The following is a 23,449-nucleotide window of genomic DNA, read 5'->3' as shown; positions in this document are numbered from 1 at the left end:
TTCAGTGAGAATTTTTATGCATATATCTGTGTGATCAGAACAATTCTTCAGAACAACAGCGAGACAAAAATGGAATACAGTGTTCCAAACAGTTACAGCCTGGAAGTGGACATTACAAACCAGGGGGAGATCTGGAGGCTTTTGTGAGAGGACTGAGGTGCAGTCCCCTCCCAACCAAAGTGCTCGGAGGGTACCCGCGCATTTACAATGAACGGCTATTTGTTAAGTACTTCTGGTGTTTGCATACAGTGTCCAAGACATAGGGAAGAGAGCAAGTCCATAGTGGTCTTTGTACATGCTGTATGGTAGAGGCTACTGCAGATTTGTTTTCTAAAGTAGGCAAGGCTCATAAGTTGACCAATTCACATTGTGAATATTTGGTACAATGCATGCACATAATTGGTAGAGAGTGCTTTTCACAGGAATCTGCTGGGTTTTTAAAAACGTGACAAGGTGATTTGATCTTTCAAGTGAACACTATTCATTCAATCAACAAATACTTTTCCCAAACCACGGGCCATCTTGGCAGTTCCCTTCTCAAGTCCAGGGAACAGGTGAGGAGATGCCTGCAGTGCACAGCATGTGCTGCCAACACGGAGACAGCTGCCAGACGGCTCCACCTCGCTGCCCACCCCAAGCCCAGACCCTAGGTGAGCTAGTAAGCTGACTTGAGAGAGGAAGGAACAATGTTCCATTCAATCAGACATCCCTCAGGGGAGCTGACCACTCTGATTCACTGGGGATGGGGGAGAAGAAGAAACTGTGAGGTGGAAATATTCTTCTGTCAAGTTCAGTAGGTGTAAAGAAATCATGTCATTTACCTAAATTTGGAAAATGCAGTGGGTCTCGTCTCCTGCGGGTGGTACCCAAAGTGAGCTCAGCTCTCCACCTACACCTTTCCCAAGAAACAGGCTGTGGCGTGGCGGATTTTAAGAAGCTCTATGCTAACTTCACATGGCACAGAACTCCAGACTGAAACTGCTGTGACTTCTTAGTCATATTTTCCATCTTCGGTTTCTTAGGGTTGGTAAAAATACCATGAAGGGGATAAAATAGCTTTACTCGCTGTGGGTGTCATCCTTGTGTTTGCTGTTCAAAAAAGCCCACACAACCACAGCCTCTATTTGATTATAAAAATGAGTGCCTCTCACAGCAAAAGCCCTCGCTAAAACAGCAGCTTTGGCTTCAGAATTGGCATCCAGTGATCTCAAGTTAATAGTGATTGTATCAACACTATTCCTGACAGCACCGCTGCAGTCTTCCAGGGACAAAGACAGAGATGCTGAGTCCACTCTTCCGATGGTGGTGGGCAGGAGGAGATTGATGAGTGAGCTTTTCATTCAGCCAAATGGCAGGTGCATGCAGCATTTTTAGAAGAAGCTACTCTTTCAGGATAAGGCGGGCAGAGCTGGCTTGTGGATCATTGTCACAGGGCTCTGTGCCATTTGGAGAAAGGTCATTTGAGTCAGGAGGGGGCGTAGTGAGCGGCTTCCCAGGCTTGGTTTGTACCCTGTCTGTAGCCAGGGCATCTGTGCACAAAGAATGTTGAGCTCGCCTATGGTACTAGAGAAAATGTGTCTAAGTCACGTGGAATACCAGAAGTATTTACCATGAGTAACTGAAGTGCTGTTTCACCTCTGTGTGGCTCAGAGTTCCCAACTGCATAGTGGAGACAAGAGGTGCTTTCTCTGACCTGCTGGGACCAGGGCAGGAGTGGACAGGGTGAGAGAGAGCTAGAAAGCACTGGGGCCTTCTCTAGAAAAAGGCAGTGTTCAAGTAACAAAGTACTCCACGAAGTACCCCAATCAAAAAAGCACAAAATTCAAGTAACAGAGTCGCAGGTGCTGTGTTCTGGCTTCTGAGCAGAGGCCTGGAGTGGGGGCTGTGCAGAGCTGGTGGGTTAGTTAGCTGCATGGTTGAGGATGCACAAGCTCCTTGCTGAGCCCATCAGGTGAAGACCAAAGCTCTCCTCGGGAGGAGAAAACGAACCCGGGACAAAGCCTAGTGAATTAGCAAGCGGTTCGGAGCAACTGCTTAATGCAGATCCCGTTTGTGTTGTCTGAGTAAGATCTTTAAATTGGTAATCAACCTAAATTTCAACAGATTAAAGGTTGTCTTCATTTCACAGGTAGAAAGTGAAAAAAGGGCTATTGAGCTCTTCCTCCTATGCTTTAGCATAAGAATAAAAAATAATTTTGAGATTGCTACTGAGGGAAAAGTCAAAACACACAAACAACCCCCTGACAGAGCATGAAGAGAAAAATTAGAACTTTTTTTTTTCTTTTTTGCAACTAAGAAACTCAGTTTCTTTTTATAGTTTCTGTTCTAGAAGCTGGTGTGTGCATGCTTACGTATTAGTAACACCCAGGGAACTGGCAGGTTTGGGGGTGTTGTCACAAGGACCCCGAAAAGCCCTCAGCGCAGGAGGGCGGAACCAGGGCTAACAGTCTAGACATAGAGTCTGCTCTAGAAAGTTCACAATGAAAAACTGGAGAGATGTCATCCTTTATAACCACAGCATCTACTCTGCCATCAGTCATCCAGTGGTTGGAGAAACACCCCTATGTTAGCTCCCTTGATAAAACCTGCAGTTCTAGTGGACAAACAGAACCCTCCCGGAGCCATTCAGCTGGAACCCCTTCCACCAGCAGGCCCAGGGGAGTCCCACGCAGAACCTCTGGGAGACATCACCGTTTCTTAGAGCCGCTGGTGCCACCGCCAGGCCTGCTGAAGCTCCTGCTCATCTGAGGGAAGTGCACGGTTGGGGTTCTTTCTGTGGGACCGTATAATCCCAAATTCCTGGCCGTGGCTGATTTCCGCAGCGGCTTGACACTGGGAAAAGGGCTAAAGATGGGGGTCTTCGAGTTGCTACCTTGAAGGGGTTTGCTGGTGGCTTTGTTCTCTCCAGGGGCATCAGGCGGTTCCGGGTACTGCCGCTGGCGGGGCAGGGGCACCCGGGGCTCAGCATCCGCCGCAGCATCACTTGCGTCCAGGTCCAAGGCTTCCAACTTCACCTGCACTGCAGACACACCCACCTCGGCAGCGTCCCCAAACACTGGCTCCGGAGAATGCCCTTCGATCGTCCTCCGCGAGCCGCCCTCAGAGCTGCCGCCTGCTCGCCCAGCTGCTGTGGCGCAGCTGGCGGGAAGTTCCTCAGCTGCTCCCCCGCTGCTGGGCTTACAGCCCTCGGCCTGCTCCTCGATCAGCCCTATGGTGTCCCCGCAGCCAGGGTGACTCTTGGTCCTGGGCACGCTCTTTTTGTGGACTCGGATGTGCGTCCGCCACGGAGAGTTGAGCTTCGTCTTAAGGTCTTCGTAGGGGACGGGAGATATTTTGCCTCCTGTGTGACCAGGAATGTGGATGACGGCATTTTTGGCAGCCCTGTTGGTCATTTTCATCTTTTTTCCTAAAAGGAGGTGGTTTATAACTGGAGAACTGTTTACCTGAGATGGGAGAATGCTGGTCACTGGCCCTTTGTCTGAAAGAAATGTTGAAAGGTTGTGTGAAACGGACCACAAAGAAACAAACACACCCATCAGGCAGAGCCAACACGGAAGGCAGAGTCATGTGACTGAAGGCAGCAGAAACTGAATTCCACCCTACAGCCTGGACACCAATTCTCTCCTCTCCAGAGAGAAGACAGCAGGCTAGAGAAGGGAAAAAAAAAAAAAAAAAAAAAAAGAGGGGCAAGTGTTGCTACGCATTGGGGCATTCCAACTGAGCGTGTTACAGTCCCAGCTCCTCCACTTCCAATCCAGCTTCCTGCTAATGGCATGGGAAAGCAGCAGCAGACAGCCCCAGGCGCTTGAGCCCCTGCCACCCACACGGGAGACCCAGATGTATTTATATGCTCCTAGCTTTGGCCCGGCCCAGCCGTAACTGTTGAGGCCATTTGAGAAGGGAACCAGAGGGAACCAGTAGAGAGCAGATATTTCTTTCTCTCTCTCTCTCGCTCTCTCACACCCCCCCCCCTTTAATGCTGCCTTTCAAATCAATATTTTTTAAAACAATAAAACAAAACTCAGAGACTCTGATTCCCTATTACTAATTAAAGCCAGGATCCATAATTTAAAAAAAAATTTTTTTAATGTGAAAGGGAGACAGAATGAGACAGAGAGAGATCTCTCATTTGCTGTTCACTCCCCAAATGCATACAATGGCCCTGGGTCAGGCCAAGTGCCAAAACCAAGAACTATGAACTCAGTCCAGGTCTCCCACATGGGTGGCAGAGATGCAACTACTTGAGCCATCACCACTGCCTCCAGAGTCCACGAGTGGAAGTTGGGGATCAAACCCACACACTAAATAGCTTAAGTGCTGGCTAAATGCATTCCCTGTTCCCACTAATTTTTTTTTTACAGTTTTTGTCTCTGAGTAGCAACCTCAGAGGTCTTTAAAATGCATTAAAGTTTTTTTAAATAACATGGCAAATATGATGACCCCTGGATTATCAGCTATTAGCTCTGAGAGGCCAGGAAAGAACACACTGCATATTATGAAGTGAGAAAGAGCAGACAAGAAGCACAAGAAGGTAGTGAAAATGCAGAGTAAGACCCAGTGGCCCTAAGTCTGGAGGAACAATCCTGAGTCCTCGCTGGACTTTGAAAGTCGGCTGACCTTTTCCTATCAAGGAACAGCTTACTACTTTATTCTTTTTACTGTTTTCTTTTTCTACTTAATATCATTGGTTGAACTCTTTCCTTAACACAGAATTATTCATAGGTGTTTAAATCCAATTGAAAATTGATCCCTGTTAAAAATAAGAGTGGAGGCCGGCGCCGTGGCTCAATAGGCTAATCCACCACCTGCGGCGCTGGCACACCGGGTTCCAGTCCCAGTCGGGGTGCCGGATTCTGTCCCGGTTGCCCCTCTTCCAGTCCAGCTCTCTGCTGTGGCCCAGGAGGGCAGTGGAGGATGGCCCAAGTCCTTGGGCCCTGCACCCGCATGAGAGACCAGGAGGAAGCACCTGGCTCCTGGCTTCGGATCAGCGCAGTGTGCTGGCTGCAGTGTGCCGGCCGCAGCGGCCATTGGAGGGTGAACCAACGGCAAAGGAAGACCTTTCTCTCTGTCTCTCTCACTGTCCACTATGCCTGCCACACACACACAAAAAGAATAGAAATAAGAGAGGGAGGAGATGTACAGTTTGGCACATGCTCCTTCAGACTTACCCCTAAGGATAAAGCTAAAAACTTGCCATGCAACTCCAAATCCCATTGAGTTGGCAGGTACCAATGCCATCTTACTAGTTAAAGTGATCAGTTTAAGTTCATAACTGATCATAAAGTAGGATTAAGTGTCAAAAGGATCACATAAATAAGACCAGTGTCTGCTAATAATAATTGACAGAATTAAAAAGGAGAAAACGAGCCAACATGGGAAGCAGGCCACACAGCAGAGTCATAGAATGACAAATGCCCTAAACAGCACTCTGGCCTCAGAATCAGCCCTTAAGGCATTTGGATCTGGCTAAAAAGCCCATGAGAGCATTTCAGGCATGGAAATCCAAGGCACTGTGGCAAAAAATGACCTACATGAAAGATCTCTGTGAAGGATATCCCAATGGAAAGAAGGGGCCATCAAAGAAGGAGGTACCTTTCTCTGAAGGGAGGAAAGAACTTCCACTTTGATTATGGCCTTGTCTAAATAAGGTCAGAGTTTGTGAACTCAAGAGGCTTCCACAGCCTTGGTAGTTCACGACAAGAGCCTCGGGTGATCACTGATGTCATAAATAAGAGTGTCAGTTGTTAAATCAACAACAGGAGGTCACTGTGCACTTGCTCCCCCTGTAGGATCTCTGTCCTTAATGTGTTGTACTATGAGAATTAACAGTAAAACTAGTCTTCAAACAGTACTTTATACTTCGTGTGTCTGTGTGGGTGCAAACTGTTGAAATCTTTACTTAGTATAGAGTTGATCTTCTGTATATAAAAATGATTAAAAATGAATCTTAATGAAGAATGGGATGGGAGAGGGAGTAGGAGGTAGGATGGTTAGGGGGTGGGAGGGTGGGTATGGAAGGAACCGCTATAATCCAAAAGTCATACTTATGAAGTTTATATTTATTAAATAAAAGCTTTCTATAAAAAAAGAAAGTAGGCTGAAAATTGGCAAGCACCAGAAGTGGTGTTCTGGGGTGCACCATGGACAATGAGAGCTTCCCATCTGGTGGCCACAACCAGGCTCCCACATCTGATGCAACATTAAGTACACATGACTCACGGTATGATGGCAACACCCAGAAGAAGTGGGTAGAAGGCCCTCATTAATGTGATGGACACCCTTTCCCTTTGATGTCCACAGAACCTGGTAGAACTTTCTCCCACCCTTCCCTACTGCTGCCATCTCCTTTAGTCATACCTCAGTCTTTACTGAAAACTTTGGCAACTGCCTCCCATTTGGCCCATACTGAACAGAAGGTTACTTTACCTCTTCTAGGTTGGTCCACCCAGTAACCTATTTTAGCTCCTCAGCCTTCCCAGCTCCCACCTTAAACCCTATCACTCAACTCTTCCCTATGTGAAAAATATTTCACCCCACTGTTCCCCACTCTGACTCTACTAGCTCTGAGGCTGTTGTTGTAAATGCACCTGGTACTGAGCCACAGAGACTTTGGGTCCCTTGATCTCTCAGCCTCCTCAGAACTTCCCATCTCTCTTTGGCTCAATTACTCTCCCTCCCTGCTCTATACATGGCTGATCACTTGGGCCACTGCCTCAGCAGTAACTACACGGCACGGGCACCTCTGTAACTCTGTCACATATTCCTTACAAAACCCAAACCCTGCATCTACAACTTACATTCTCTTTTCTAAAACCAAGTCTTTCAATTTCATGACTTCCTATTTTGCTAGGCCCTCAACCTTGCAAAAAATCTTTTCCTGGGGCGGAGCCAAGATGGCGGAATAGTGAGGGCTCGCACCGATAGTCCGGGAAAATTTAGTTTAATAAAAGGGGAGTTACGGTAGCCTCAGAAAAAAGAACCAGGAAAATATTGCAGACAAAACTCTTCTGGATCCAGTGGGCGTGAATCGGAGGACCTACTGGGAGAACAAGGTTGCCCACCGCACGCGAAAGCCGAGCAGCAGGACCGAGCCGCGGGACTGAGCCGCGGAAGCCGAGCCGCGGGACTGAGCTGCGCAAGCTGCAGGGTCTGCACGCTCGAAGGGGAGTGCAACAGCGGGGAGACTTGGGACGTCCAGGGCTCCGAGTCCACACATCGGCGCTGGAAGGGGAGCAGACCTGCGTGGAGAGCGTGGGAGCCCACAGTTCGGGACACCAGCGGCAGACTCAACACACCAGCGCTGGAACGCGAGGTGAGCCGAACCTCAATAACCCGAGACACCGGCAGGCAAGCGGAGAGAGGAGACTAGAGGGAACGACCCCCGGGGCGGGGGGGACTTCACCAAGCTAACTGGAAGAGAGAGAGAGGGAAAAAAAAAAAGGTGACTGGTACGGACACGGGTTTCTCTCTCTCCGCTCACCTCTCAAGGGCGAGCAAGACAAAGAGCAGGCGCCATCTTGGACATACGTCATAAGCAGAGCGACCTCAGGTCTGCACCGGCCCTGAGCCTAGCAGTAAAACCTGACTCTGGGTGGGGCGAATTAACAGGAGATTAGGACCTAGTAAATTTATGGTGCTACTGAACTGAGACTGTGAAAAAAGAGACGGTGGGGGAGAGAACTCACGGAATTCACGTGAGCACTCTCCAGAGACGCTACAATTCCGTAACTTTGGCAACCCAGTGGGAGACTGAAGGAGAATTTGAGCCCACTCTAAGGGCCGAACAGATTCCCTGTGTGGTCCTTGGGAAAGAGCTTCTGATCTCTGCTCCTGTGGGTATATCATTTGCCTGCTAACTACCTCCAACTTTGTTCAGCTGTGCAGAATAACTTCCCTTTTGAATCAAAAAGAGAGAGAGAGAGAGAGAGAGAGAGAGAGAGAGAGAGAGAGAGGTTTACCACGCCTAACCTGGGAGTGTCACCTTTGGCACACCAAACAGAGCTCTCAGGCCACACCCATCTCAAGCCCTAAGGCTCCATCAAAAACAGATAGTCCACTTAATCTAGAGTCATAGTATAACAAGAAAAAGCACCACAGTGAAGAAACCAAATATCTCCAATATGACAAATAACAAACGCAAAAACCAAGGTAATAAAAACAAGGAAGTCACCATGAAGCCCTCAAATGAAAAAGACACCCCAATTCAAGATTATGAGGATGATGACATAGAAGAAATGCAAGAAGCAGATCTCAAAAAATTGATAAGAACATTAAGAAGTTCTCAAAAACAAATTCTTGAACTACAGAAATCCTTAATGGACAAGATAGAAAATCTCTCTCGTGAAAATGAAATATTAAGGAGGAATCAAAATGAAACGAAACAACTAGTACAACAGGAAACTGGGATAGTGACTGAAGTGAAGAATTCAATAGATCAAATGAAAAACACAATAGAGAGCCTTACAAACAGAATGGGAGAAGCAGAAGAGAGAATATCGGACTTAGAAGACAGAGAACAGGAAAGGATACAGTCAGACCAAAGAAAAAAAGAGGAAATTAGGAATCTAAAACATATTGTCGGGAATCTTCAGGATACTATTAAAAAACCCAACATTCGGGTTCTAGGAGTTCCTGAAGGCATGGAGAGGGAGAAAGGATTAGAAGGCCTTTTTAGTGAGATATTAGCAGAAAATTTCCCAGGTTTGGAGGAGGACAGAGAAATCCTAGTACAGGAAGCTCACAGAACCCCTAATAAACACGACCAAAAGAGACCCTCACCACGACACGTTGTAATTAAACTCTCCACAGTGAAACATAAAGAAAAGATCCTAAAATGTGCAAGAGAGAAACGTCAGATTACTCTCAGAGGATCTCCAATCAGACTCACAGCTGACTTCTCATCAGAAACTCTACAAGCTAGGAGGGAATGGCGAGATATAGCCCAGGTACTAAGAGAGAACAACTGCCAGCCCAGAATATTATATCCTGCCAAGCTATCATTTGTGAATGAAGGTGAAATAAAGACTTTTCATAGCAAACAGAAATTGAAAGAATTTGTTGCCACTCGTCCAGCCCTGCAAAAGATGCTTAAAGATGTGTTACACACAGAAACAAAGAAACACGGTCATCAATATGAAAGAAGGTAAAGGAAGGAAACCAAGGAAGGAAAGCTCACAGCAAAAGATCACAGGGAATTCAAAGCATATATTAGAACTTATCTTTGGCAAATGGCAGGGCAAAGTTACCACTTATCATTAGTCACATTGAACGTGAATGGCCTGAACTGTCCAGTTAAAAGACACCATTTGGCTGATTGGGTTAAAAAACAAAACCCATCTATTTGCTGCTTACAAGAAACACATCTTTCCAACAAAGATCCATACAGACTGAAAGTGAAAGGCTGGAAAAAGATATACCATGCCAACAGAAATGAAAAAAGAGCAGGCGTAGCCATCTTAATATCAGACACCATAAACTTTACCACAAAAACCGTTAAGAGAGACAAAGAGGGACACTACATAATGATTAAGGGATCAATTCAACAGGAAGATATAACAATTATCAATGTATATGCACCTAACTACAGGGCACCGGTTTATCTAAAAGATTTGTTAATGGACTTAAAGGGAGACTTAGACCCCAATACAATAGTACTGGGGGACTTCAATACTCCACTCTCAGAAATAGACACATCAATAGGACAGAAGATCAACAAGGATACAGTAGATTTAAACGACACTATAGCCCAAATGGATCTAACAGATATATACAGAACTTTCAATCCTACAGCTAAAGATTATACATTCTTCTCAGCAGTACATGGAACCTTCTCTAGGATTGACCACATACTAGGCCATAAAGCAAGTCTCAGCAAATTCAAAAGAATTAGAATCATACCATGCAGCTTCTCAGACCATAAAGGAATGAAGTTGGAAATGAACAACTCAGGAATCCCTAGAGCATACGCAAACACATGGAGATTGAACAACATGCTCCTGAATGAACAATGGGTCATAGAAGAAATCAAAAGAGAAATCAAAAACTTTCTGGAAGTAAATGAGGATAACAGCACAACATACCAAAACTTATGGGACGCAGCAAAAGCAGTGTTAAGAGGAAAGTTTATATCAATAGGTGCCTACATCAAGAAATTGGAAAGGCACCAAATAGATGAGCTTTCTATTCACCTCAAGGATCTAGAAAACCTACAGCAAACCAGACCCAAATCTAGTAGGAGAAGAGAAATAATTAAAATCAGAGAAGAAATCAACAGGATTGAATCAAGAAAAACATTACAAAAAATCAGCCAAACGAGGAGCTGGTTTTTTGAAAAAATAAACAAAATTGACACCCCATTGGCCCAACTAACTAAAAAAAGAAGAGAAAAGACCCAAATCAATAAAATCAGAGATGAAAAAGGAAATGTAACAACAGACACCACAGAAATAAAAAGAATCATCAGAAATTACTACAAGGACTTGTATGCCAGCAAACAGGGAAACCTATCAGAAATGGATAGATTCCTGGACACATGCAACCTACCTAAATTGAACCAGGAAGACATCGAAAACCTAAACAGACCCATAACTGAGACAGAAATTGAAACAGTAATAAAGGCCCTCCCAACAAAGAAAAGCCCAGGACCAGATGGATTCACTGCTGAATTCTACCAGACATTTAAAGAAGAACTAACTCCAATTCTTCTCAAACTATTCAGAACAATTGAAGAAGAGGGAATCCTCCCAAATTCTTTCTATGAAGCCAGCATCACCTTAATTCCTAAGCCGGGAAAAGATGCAGCACTGAAAGAGAATTACAGACCAATATCCCTGATGAACATAGATGCAAAAATCCTCAATAAAATTCTCGCCAATAGAATGCAACAACACATCAGAAAGATCATCCACCCAGACCAAGTGGGATTTATCCCTGGTATGCAGGGATGGTTTAATGTGCGCAAGACAATCAATGTGATACACCACATTAACAGACTGCAGAAGAAAAACCATATGATTCTCTCAATAGATGCCGAGAAAGCATTTGATAAAATACAACACCCGTTCATGATGAAAACTCTAAGCAAACTGGGTTTGGAAGGAACATTCCTCAATACAATCAAAGCAATCTATGAAAAACCCACAGCCAACATCCTATTGAATGGGGAAAAGTTGGAAGCATTTCCACTGAGATCTGGTACCAGACAGGGATGTCCACTCTCACCACTGCTATTCAATATAGTTCTGGAGGTTCTAGCCAGAGCTATTAGGCAAGAAAAAGAAATTAAAGGGATACAAATTGGGAAGGAAGAACTCAAACTATCCCTCTTTGCAGATGACATGATTCTTTATTTAGGGGACCCAAAGAACTCTACCAAGAGACTATTGGAACTCCTAGAAGAGTTTGGCAAAGTAGCAGGGTATAAAATCAATGCACAAAAATCAACAGCCTTTGTATACACAGACAATGCCATGGCTGAGGAAGAACTTCTAAGATCAATCCCATTCACAATAGCTACAAAAACAATCAAATACCTTGGAATAAACTTAACCAAGGACGTTAAAGATCTCTACGATGAAAATTACAAAACCTTAAAGAAAGAAATAGAAGAGGATACAAAGAAATGGAAAAATCTTCCATGCTCATGGATTGGAAGAATCAATATCATCAAAATGTCCATTCTCCCAAAAGCAATTTATAGATTCAATGCAATACCAATCAAGATACCGAAGACCTTCTTCTCAGATCTGGAAAAATTGGTGCTGAAATTTATATGGAGGCACAAGAGACCTCGAATAGCTAAAGCAATCTTGTACAACAAAAACAAAGCCGGAGGCATCACAATACCAGATTTCAGGACATACTACAGGGCAGTTGTAATCAAAACAGCATGGTACTGGTACAGAAACAGATGGATAGACCAATGGAACAGAATTGAAACACCAGAAATCAACCCAAACATCTACAGCCAACTTATATTTGATCAAGGATCTAAAACCAATTCCTGGAGCAAGGACAGTCTATTCAATAAATGGTGCTGGGAAAACTGGATTTCCACGTGCAGAATCATGAAGCAAGACCCCTACCTTACACCTTACACAAAAATCCACTCAACATGGATTAAAGACCTAAATCTACGACCTGACACCATCAAGTTACTAGAGAACATTGGAGAAACCCTTCAAGATATTGGCACAGGCAAAGAGTTTCTGGAAAAGACCCGGGAGGCACAGGCAGTCAAAGCCAAAATTAACTATTGGGATTGCATCAAATTGAGAAGTTTCTGTACTGCAAAAGAAACAGTCAGGAGAGTGAAGAGACAACCGTCAGAATGGGAAAAAATATTTGCAAACTATGCAACAGATAAAGGGTTAATAACCAGAATCTACAAAGAGATCAAGAAACTCCACAAAAACAAAACCAACAACCCACTTAAGAAATGGGCCAAGGACCTCAATAGACATTTTTCAAAAGAGGAAATCCAAATGGCCAACAGGCACATGAAAAAATGTTCAAGGTCATTAGCAATCAGAGAAATGCAAATCAAAACCACAATGAGGTTCCACCTCACCCCGGTTAGAATGGCTCACATTCAGAAATCTACCAACAACAGATGCTGGCGAGGATGTGGGGAAAAAGGGACACTAACCCACTGTTGGTGGGAATGCAAACTGGTCAAGCCACTATGGAAGTCAGTCTGGAGATTCCTCAGAAACCTGAAGATAACCCTACCGTTCGACCCAGCCATCCCACTCCTTGGAATTTACCCAAAGGAATTTAAATTGGCAAACAAAAAAGCGGTCTGCAGCCTAATGTTTATTGCAGCTCAATTCACAATAGCTAAGACCTGGAACCAACCTAAATGCCCATCAACGGTAGACTGGATAAAGAAATTATGGGATATGTACTCTTTAGAATACTATACCGCAGTAAGAAACAACGAAATCCAGCCATTTGCAACAAAATGGAGGAATCTGGAACACATCATGCTGAGTGAAATAAGCCAGTCCCAAAGGGACAAATACCATATGTTCTCCCTGATCGGTGACAACTGACTGAACACCAAAAAGGAAACCCGTTGAAGTGGAATGGACACTATGGGAAACGGTGACTTGATCAGCATAGCCCTGACTGTTAATGAACAACTTAATACATTATCCCTCTTAGTAGTTTTTTTGTCTGTTCTACTTAATATGACTGGTTTAATTCTGTAATTAATACACAGTTATTCTTAAGTGTTGAAATTTAACTGAAATGTGATCCCTGTTAAACATAAGAGTAGGAATAAGAGAGGGAAGAGATATATAATTTGGGACATGCTCAAGCTGACTTGCCCCAAATGGTAGAGTTAGAAACATACCAGGGGACTCCAATTTAATCCCATCAAGGTGGCATGTACCAATGCCATCTCACTAGTCCAAGTGATCAATTTCAGTTCGCAATTGATCATAATGAAAGGACTAAGAGTCAAAGGGAGCACATAAGCAAGTCTAGTACCTGCTAACACTAACCGATAGAATAAATAAAGGGGAGAGTGATCCAACATGGGAAGTGAGATACTCAGCAGACTCATAGAATGGCAGATGCCCTAAATAGCACTCTGGCCTCAGAATCAGCCCTAAAGGCATTCAGATCTGGCTGAAAAGCCCATGAGAGTATTTCAGGCATGGAAAGCCAAGACACTCTGGCAAAAGATCTCTGTGAGTGAGATCCCAGTGGAAAGAACAGGTCTTCAAAGAAGGAGGTACCTTTCTCTGAAGGGAGGAGAGAACCTCCACTTTGACTATGACCTTGTCTAAACAAGATAAGAGTCGGAGAACTCAGAGGGCTTCCATAGCCTTGGAAACTCATGACTGGAGCATAGGGAGATTACTGATGCCAAAGACAGGAGTGTCAATTGGTAAAGTCAACAACAGGAGTCACTGTGCACTTACTCCTCATGTAGGATCTCTGTCCTTAATGTGCTGTGCATTGAGATTTAATGCTATAACGAGTACTCAAATAATATATTTCACTTTGTGTTTCTATGGGGGTGCAAACTGTTGAAATCTTTACTTAATGCATACTAAACTGATCCTCTGTAAAAAAAAAAAAAAAAAAAAAAAAAAAGAAAGAAAAGAAAAGAAACTATCAACTCCCAACTTGACTCACACTGGGATTAAACATGACAATAGGTCTGATCTGATTTCATCATCATTAAAAAAAAATCATCTATTATTTTTCACTTTATGTTTCTGTGTGGGAGCAAACTGTTGAAATCCTTACTTAATGTATACTAAGCTGATCTTCTGTATATTAAGATAATCGAAAATGAATCTTGATGCGAATGGAAGGGGAGAGGGAGTGGGAAAGGGGAGGGTAGTGGGTGGGAGGGACGGTATGTGGGGGAAGCCATTGTAATCCATAAATCGTACTTTGGAAATTTATATTCATTAAATAAAAGTTAAAAAAAAAAAGAACAAAATGAGGAAATGTAATGTGCCACTATTTTGAAAATTAAAGTGCTGTCATCATTAGTTTCTTTTGTGATTACTTCCTTTATGATTCAGGACAAAGTAAGAATCTTCAAGCTGCCTGCTCCTGAGCAGTGGAAAGTGCAATGGATTGAACAGGAGTGCTGGGCTCCCCAAACTCATGAAGATGCGTAAGCCTCAAAGTCTTTCGTTAGCAGTTAATGGATTAATGTTAATGGTTGATGGATTCAAGTGGAGGTTTGATCCAATTATGGGATCTTTGGGAAGTGACGGGATTGAAATAGACAGCTATGGTGGGATCCCACAGAGGGTGGAAGAGGAGTGTGCTCCCCATGCCTGTCACTCCCAGGCTCACTATGTGGTCTTTTGGCACACTCTCCACCAGGCTAATGGCGCTGCCCCATGTTGAACTGTGAACCTCCTTGCTGTCAGCCAAAATAAACTTTTTCTTCTTCCCAAGAAGATCATCTCAGGCATTTTAAAGTTATGAAAAGTCAACTAATACAGAAGGTGAATTCAGTTTTTCTGCAAAATCAGTCACATACTCCAAACCACTTGGTACACATTAAATTTATATCTTGGTTAATTCTGAGCAGAAATCACTTTGATTGGGACATTCACATACAAGAAAACCCAACTCCCAAATCAGCATATATTAAATAATAAAGCAGATTCTTCACTGGATTTTGGAATTTAAGAAGAAATCAGCAGCTTGACAATCCTTGGAAAAGAGTATTTCCATCTGCATTAAAATTGTGTTCTTCTTAGTATATACTTCCACAATATTTCTATCCCATTGGTGAGGCACACGCTATTTAATTTTTGTTTCCATTTTCTCTGGTCACAGCATCTGTTATCTCACTACCTAAATAACTAGTGTTTAGCTCAATTTACTAGAGCACAGTTGATGAAATTCTATTTGCAAGCACAAGAAATTTTCAAAATTTCTCAAGTCCAAGGATTGCATGGCTTTGCAACAATCTAATCATTTACCAAATCCCTCTCCAAGCACACACAGTAAAGACACATTAAATACCATTGATTGCCTGATCCTTGGGACCTAAAAAGAACCCATGGTCTTTTTCTTCTTTAGGGCCTGATAAGATAAAATTTAAGAGTGAGTTGCTGGGGCCAGAATTGTTGCGCAGTGGGTTAAACTGCTACCTGCAACAACAAAATCCCATATGGGCAACAGTTTGAGTCCTGGCTTCTCCATTTCTGATTCAGCTTCCTGCTAGTGTGCCTAGAAAGACAGTGGAAAATGGTCCAAGAACTTGGGCTAGTGCACCCACATGGGAGGCCTAGATGGAGTTCAGGGCTCCTGGCTATCTGTCTGAATGTATGTGTGTGTGTGTGTGTATGTCTCTTTGTCTGTCTCTCTCTTTGTAACTCTGCCTTTCAAATAAATAAATCTTTTTAGAAAAAATACAATGAATTGCTAAACATGCTACTATCTTATGACAACTGTGCCTTTGGATGCTGAGTGACAGTCACTCCAATACCATCCTAGGGTTCTTTATTTTGCAAGTTGAGACAGAGTTGAAATTGATTCAAACAAAGAAGCACATTACCTGCTTTGATGTACACCTGGTGAACCTGCTGTTGCTGCTTCTTTTTAATTCGAGAATATTGCCGCTTCAGCGCATTGATGTCTGTGGTCATGCGTTCCATCATCATACTGTTAAAAGCTGCATGGTATTCACTGCGACAGGAATTGATTGCTCCCGGACTCAGCTCTGCAATGTTATTCGATTTCAGACTCTGCTCCTCATTCGGCTCTGAACCCACCAGAAGAAGAGACACAACGACATGGTCAGTGGAAAGGAAGAGGATTAAATGGTAATTGATTACATGATGATCCAGTAAATGGTCTTAATTTCCAGGAAATTCTAAATCATGAAAAAAAAGTACACCATTGGCAAGTGTTGGGTCTAGCAATTAAGATGCTAGGTACTACACAGCCCACATGGGGATATCTGGGTTTGATCCCTGGCTCCAGTTTCTGATTCCAGTTTCATGGAAATGTAGACCCTGGAAGGCAGCAGTGATGGCTCAAGTAACTGGGTCCCCACTATACACAAGGGAGACAGAACTGAATTCCCCATTTCAGACATTTGGAGAGTGAACCAGAAGATGGGATCCCCTTTTACCTCACCCCACAAGTAAACAAAATAATCTTTAGACAATTTTTAGCTGTTAACTAGAACTTGCCTAGTGCTTGTTTTGATTTGCTCCTGAAAATATTTCTGCCTAAGTGTGTGTGTCTTAAATGAGCTTTGTGGGTTCACTGCTTGAGTTTGTACCATTCAATCTGTTATGCAGATACACAATCAATTGTTTCCAGGTATAAACTATGGCTGTCTTCTAAAATTCCCATAGGAAAACATAGCTATAGACATCAAAAGTTACTAAAGAGATTTTCATTTTATTACACAACGTATTATATGAGGTTGTCTTTAGAGTTTAGACAGTCATTTCAAGTGTTTTCCTTAAAAAAAAAAAGTAGCGTATCTTATACAACTATAAAGACTTCTGATCACTGTATCACTAGAAATGAATTATTTTGTTCATTTAATGAGGAGTTCCTGTCTCCTGTACCTAATGTGATTTGTACTCCTGTGATACTTACAACTGTCACATTTGCCCTTTAAGTAAAATTGGGGGGTGGGACTTTGGCTTAGTGGTTAAGACACCACTTGGGGGACCAGCATTATGGCATAGCAGGTAAAGCAGGCAAAGCCTCCACCTACATCACATCCCACTTCAGCCCAGCCCAGTGCTGGCCATTGCAGCCATCTGGGGAATGAACAAGTAGATGAAAGATCTCTGTCTCTCTCCTTCTCTTTCAAACAAAATAAATAAATCTTAAAACAAATAAAAGACACCTCTTGCGATGTCTGCATTCCATATCAGAGTGCCTGGTTCGAGTCCTGGCTCCTCTGCTTTCAATCTAGCTTCCTGCTAATGCACACCCTGAGAAGCAGTAGATGATGGCTCAAGGACTTGGGTCTCTACCACCCACATAGGAGACACAGAATGAATTACAGGCTCCTGGCTTCCACCTTGGCTGCTGTGGGCATTTGAAAAATGTACCAGCAAATAGAAGACTTCTGTCTCTTTTTGTCCCTGCCTTATAAATAAATAAATAAATAAGAATGTTAAAAATGTTTAATGAAATTACATCCAAGAAAGAAAAATAATTACCATGGTGGGACTTTACTCAAAGTCTGTAGACATTGAAAAGGCTTCTCTAGTACAAAGGGCAAAATTGACATGGAGTTAATTAAAATACAACTGAGAGATTTTAACTATCCTAACTTCTGCTGAATGTGTTATTCAGATGAAAGTTAAATATTCCATAAAGTTACTTTCTTTCTAACTGAAATCCCTACTCTATGACAAAAAATTAAGAGGGGAACTACTTAACTGAATAAAGTCAATAGGATTCAATGATGAAATTTTAGAGAAAGAGGTCATGTCATCCTGAAGCACATAATTATACACAAAGAAACAAAAGGCAAAAGTAGACCCTGACAAAAGAAATGCAGGCTTAAAACCTGTAACATCGAAGCACACATGATCTCATGGCTCGACACCAGAAGCTGAAATTCAGGCAACAAGAAAGGAGACAGAGGGAATTACAGACATCAAGAGGATTCCTGTTGAGTTCAGATTTTTAAGAGCACAAAACAAGGGCCTATACACAAAAAAGGCAGGAACCCAGCCATTGAGTAGGTGAAAAATCAGGACAAGCTTAGGCTTGGGGAAAATGCTCAAAACTACTGAATGGGAGAGGGAGAGGGAGGAGGAGAGGGAGAAGAAAGAGAAGGAGACAGGGAGGGGGAGGGAGGGAGAAAAAGAGGGAAGGAGGAAAGAGTGAGGAAGGTCTTGAGGAAAGGAGGCAGAGGGAGAGAGAAAGAAAGAAATGGAAACACAGCATCAGTCACCACTGCTACCACTACCTCTGCAAAAGAACAAAGAAAAAATGAGAAGCAACTCCATGACCACAAGGAGGGAGTACAAAATTAGCAGACGGCAAAGAGAAAGCACAGGAGCCTGGCATCTATCTTATTTCTGTCCTCTTGTAGCACGTGTCTGTCACTCTGAACAGGGAATGGCCCTCAAGCCAAGAGGCAGATTCAATATCCTAAAAGAAGACGGCCCACTCAAGATGGGGAAGGGCAAAGGGGAAAATCATAAGCTGCTTCCAAGGAGTTCATTACATGGGTAATGTCTAGACCACAGGAAACCTATTCTGTGTAGGGAAAAAATAATAAAGCATGGCATTTAATTTGGAGCACTGTATTTTTAAGAGGACCATTACCAAGTTACAGAACATTTAGAACTGACTAGAATATCAAAACCTCTGGAAGACATAGCTTATGAGAAACAAAAAGATCCTGACCTTGGATCACAGAGAAACCTCTGTGAGTATAACTGTTCTCAAAGATTTGAACAGATGTCAGACAGAAAAGGGCCTAGACTTGTTCTTATTTTCGTTCCAAAGAGAAGAACTACCAGTGGAACTGGTAGGTTGTCTCTTTGCACAAGAAACCACGATCCAAGGAGAAGAATCTAGCACAGTGGCTTGTAAAATGAGTTTCTTGTCACTCAAGAAATTTAAGGAGTGGCAGTTTGGCCTAAAGGGGAGGCACCAGTTAGGGTGCCTGCATCCCATATTGGGGCACCTGGGTTCAAGTTTCAGCTCTGCTCCTGATTTTAGCTTCCTGCTAACGTGGACCCCAGGAGCAAGCAGTAGCTGGGTCCCTGCCACCAACATGAAGACCTGGATTGAGTTCACAGCCCCTGACTTCAGCCTTATTGAGGCCCAGGGGCTGCAGGCATTTGGGGAGTAAAACAGTAGATGGCAGTGCACTTGCTCTCACTTGATCGCTCGCTCGCTTGCTCTCTCTTTTTCTCTCTCTTCCTCCCTCTCTCTCCTCTTTCTTCTCACCGTGATCTCTCAGATAAGTAAATTTTAAAAAGAAATTCAAATAGCAGCTACCATAATATTTTGTATGTGAAAGTTAATCCAATAGAGGAGGAGGAGTCAGCAGAATCAATAATATTGAACTCAGATTGTATTAGACATCTACTATATGCTAGGTTCTGTGCTAAGGAACTGAGCATACAAGGTTGAAAACATGAAGGGGAAGCAAAGTTTACAAGGAAGAAAAAGAGATGTGTCTTATACATGCAATACATCATACTGAGAGGTCCTACTTAATGACACAGTAGCAGAGAAGGTATTTTTGACATGGACTTCCATAGGGTGACCAGTCCAGGGAATTCCTGAGGTACCCATGGGACACAATAATGATAACCTTGGTAGAGTGAACCAACACACGGTGACCACCTAAATGGAGAGCCACCTCTTTACCTTTCATCTGCTTTTGGAACTTCTGTAGTTCAGGGACAAGCAGCCCACTGAAAGGTCCAAGACATCCCACTGCGTTAACAACGGCATCTTCATCATCTGGGTCATTCTCCTCGTCACTGTCTCTGACCTTCCCATGCCGTCTTCAAGAACACAAAAGAAAAGAAATAGTCACAAAGAAATAGTGGCATTTAAAAAAAAAAGTACCAGAGCCACAAGATTTAGATGCCATAAATATAATCCATACAAAATTACATAAGTTATAAAAAGCCTCCCCTCTCATCCCTGGATAACTTCTGCCAGTTTTTGACCCATCTAATTCCTACAGGTGACCTCTGCTACTCATTTTTTTTTTTTGTATTCTTGTTTCTTTACACATAGTCAAGAAAATGTCTCTATCATTTTCTTCTCTTTTCCATGTTTTTTAGTTTTGATGGATATGTGATGGTGTTACATGTTTATGGGGTTCAGTGTGGTGTTTCATACCTGTATATGGTGTGTCCTGAAAATCAGGTAATTAGCATTTCCATCTCTCTGTCGTTAGTTTATATTTGGAGATTTGAGCTCCTCTCTCCCACTTCTTCATAAAATATATGTGATTGTGAACTGTAGGCTCCCCACTGTGCTGTGGAACACTAATTATTCCTTCTATCTAACTGCATTCTGGTATATATCCAAAAAGAATGAAATCCTTGTATCAAAGAGATACTTCCACTCTCATGTCTACTACAGCACTATTCACAATAGCCAAGATATGGAATAATTTTCTCTTATTTGTAAAAGAGTCATTTACTTGAAAGGCAGAGCTACAGAGAGAAAAAGACAGAAAGACAGAGACAAACGGGGTTGGGGGAGTGGGAGGGAGACAGATCTATCTATCTATCTGCTGGCTCACTACCCAGTTGGCTACAACAGCCAAGCCTGAGCCAGGCTGAGGTTAGGAGCCTGGGACTCCATCCAGGTCTCTCATTGTGGGTGGCAGGGGCCCAAGCAACCACCTTCCATTGCCTTCCCAGGTAGATTATCAGGAAGCTGGATTGGAAGCAGAGCCATCAGGATTCAAACCTGCGCCCTTCAATTGTAAAATCAACAATAGGAGTCACTGTGCACTTGTTCCCCATGTAGGACCTCTGTCCTTAATGTGCTATACTATGAGAATTAACAGTAAAACTAGTCTTCAAACAGTACTTTATACTTTGTGTGTCTGTGTGGGTGCAAACTGTTGAAATCTTTACTTAGTATAGAGTTGATCTTCTGTATATAAAGATGATTAAAAATGAATCTTAATGAAGAATGGGATGGGAGAAGGAGTAGGAGGTAGGATGGTTAGGGGGTGGGAGGGCAGGTATGGAAGGAACAGCTATAATCCAGAAGTTGTACTTATGAAGTTTATATTTATTAAATAAAATCTTTCTATAAAAAAACTGGCACTCTAGATATGGGATGCTGGCATTGTAAACAGCAGCTTACACTGCACCACACAGCCAGCCCAAATTCTCTCCTCTTTTTGTATAAATATGAGCATATGATCTATACCTTGCTGCACCTTGCTTCTAATAATATAAGAAATATTTCCATATTCATACATAGAGTTTCCTTATCTATCAATTTGGCTGTATTGAATGTACATATAACCCATGTTACAGAATCAGGCTATTAATAGTGCTCCCTTGAGTAGTTTCCAATATTTTACTATTAAAAATAATACTGCAATAAATAACCTCGTACAGTCAACCCTCTGTGTCAACAGGTTCTACATCTGCTGATTCAACCAACCATAGCTTGAAAATGTTTTTAATTGTATCTGTACTGAACATGTTTAGACTTTTTTGTCATTATTCCCTAAGCAATATATTATGACAGCTCTTTATATGGCACTTAAAGTGTATTAGGTATTATAGATAGTGAAAGATGATTTAAAGTATATGGGAGGATATGTGTAGGTTCTATGCCAATACTACAAGGGCTTGGGCATCTATGGATTCTAGTGACTGGGGAGGTCTGGGGAATAGTCCCCACAGTTACTAAGAGATGACTGTACTGTTCTTTGCATGCATACAAATATATCTGTGGGATAATGCACAAGGGTAGAATTGCTGACTCAAAGGATATAGACATTAGTAATTTTGGCAAATAGAGCCAAACTGTTTACCTCCAACCAGCAATATCTAACAGCATATTTCCCTACAGCCTTATCAACAGAGTACATTATCAAGCTTTGGAACTTCTGCCAATCTGATAGGTTAAAAAAAAATCTCAATCTCCAGATTAGATCTTATTGGCCCATCATCATTTACTAAATAGTATGTCTTTTCACCACTGATTTAATATGCCAGTTTTTCATTTGCCAAATTATTGTATAAAAATTTGTTAGCCTCTGATCTTTACCATGTTTTAAATTAGCTCATGTATGCATCTGTGTACCAGCTCCAGGCTATTTTAATTATTGAGATTTTTAAAATTAATTATTTAGTTGAGAGAAAGGAATACAGACAGAATTCTCATCTGCTCATTCACTTCCCAAATACTTGCAACAGCTCTTGACTGAGGACAAATTTAAGAGCTGGAAACTCAATCCAGGTCATGACCTATACTGGCAGCAGGAACCCAATTTACTTGAATCATCTCCACTTTCTCCCAGGGTCTTCATTAGCAGGAGTCTTGAATCAGGAGCTAGAGCTGGAACTTGGACAAAGCCACTCCAGTACGGAACATAAACATCTTAATCTCTACTTCCAATTCAGCATCCCTCTGATGCACACCCTGTAAGCTGATGGCTCAAGTACTTAAGTGCCTTCCACCCAAGTGGGAAACCTATATAGAATCCCAGGCTCCTGGGCTTTGGCCTGGTCCAGTTCCAGCTGTTGCAGACATTTGGAGAGTGAACTAGAGTTTAAAAGATCTCTCTCATCTTCTCCCTCCCTCCTTCTTTCCCTCTTTCTCTTGCTCTGCCTTTCAAGTACATACATACATACATAACCTAGAACTTAAAACCTTTGGGAAAGAGGCATTCACATTTTAAGAACTAAATTGCCATGAATATATTCCTAATCCTTAATAAATATTAATTTGATAACAAATTAAGGTATTAAGTCTTCCATCTCAAAAAATAAATAAACAAACAACAACAACAACAAAAAAAAAACTTACCCAGAAACTGAGGTGGGTTTGACCGTGGCTGGGAATGGTGTGATATTGTAGGTGTATTTTTCCCTCAACTCAGCGAGTTGTGGAAAAGGGAACGGAGCCATAGAATAAACAGTCTGAAAAACAAGAGCAAAATGCACGCCTGAGATGGTGGCCTTAACTAACTCTCATCAGTCCTGGAAAGGAAGTTTTGTGAAGTGGAATGAGAAGAGGCAGATACTGCTCCTTATGCAGCAGGTGGAAGAGATTCCACTTCAATATCCACTTCAGAGGAAGACAAACAAATACTACGGCATGAGCAACCCTAATGTGAAAACCTGAAATCCAAAATACTCCAAAATCCACTTACATGATGCCACAAGTTGAAAATTCCACACTGATATCATGAACAGGTCACAGTCAAAACACAGCAGCACCAAAAACATTGTAAAAATTACCTTCAGACTACATGTAC

General features: G+C 42.5%; 1 protein-coding gene across 4 annotated transcripts in view; it reads right to left on the bottom strand.

The window, feature by feature from the left end:
• The window catches only part of TBC1D30 (TBC1 domain family member 30), a 107,107-nt gene continuing 83,658 nt past the window's right edge, over positions 1–23,449 (bottom strand). For 2 of the 4 annotated variants that reach the window (XM_017341952.3, XM_008256739.4), the window contains 5 exons: positions 22,999–23,111; positions 19,852–19,991; positions 16,043–16,249; positions 15,508–15,567; positions 1–3,478 (listed from right to left, as the gene is read on the bottom strand). In XM_017341952.3, coding sequence (XP_017197441.2) covers positions 2,688–3,478; positions 15,508–15,567; positions 16,043–16,249; positions 19,852–19,991; positions 22,999–23,111 — 1,311 coding nt within the window. In that variant the 3' untranslated portion in view covers positions 1–2,687. The remainder of the gene's footprint in view (positions 3,479–15,507; positions 15,568–16,042; positions 16,250–19,851; positions 19,992–22,998; positions 23,112–23,449) is intronic. The other 2 variants (XM_017341953.3, XM_008256740.4) reach the window with 1 other exon arrangement.

Source organism: Oryctolagus cuniculus, chromosome 11 (genome assembly GCF_964237555.1).
Source record: "Oryctolagus cuniculus chromosome 11, mOryCun1.1, whole genome shotgun sequence".
Taxonomy (NCBI): domain Eukaryota; kingdom Metazoa; phylum Chordata; class Mammalia; order Lagomorpha; family Leporidae; genus Oryctolagus; species Oryctolagus cuniculus.
This window is presented reverse-complemented; position numbering and strand designations above follow the sequence as displayed.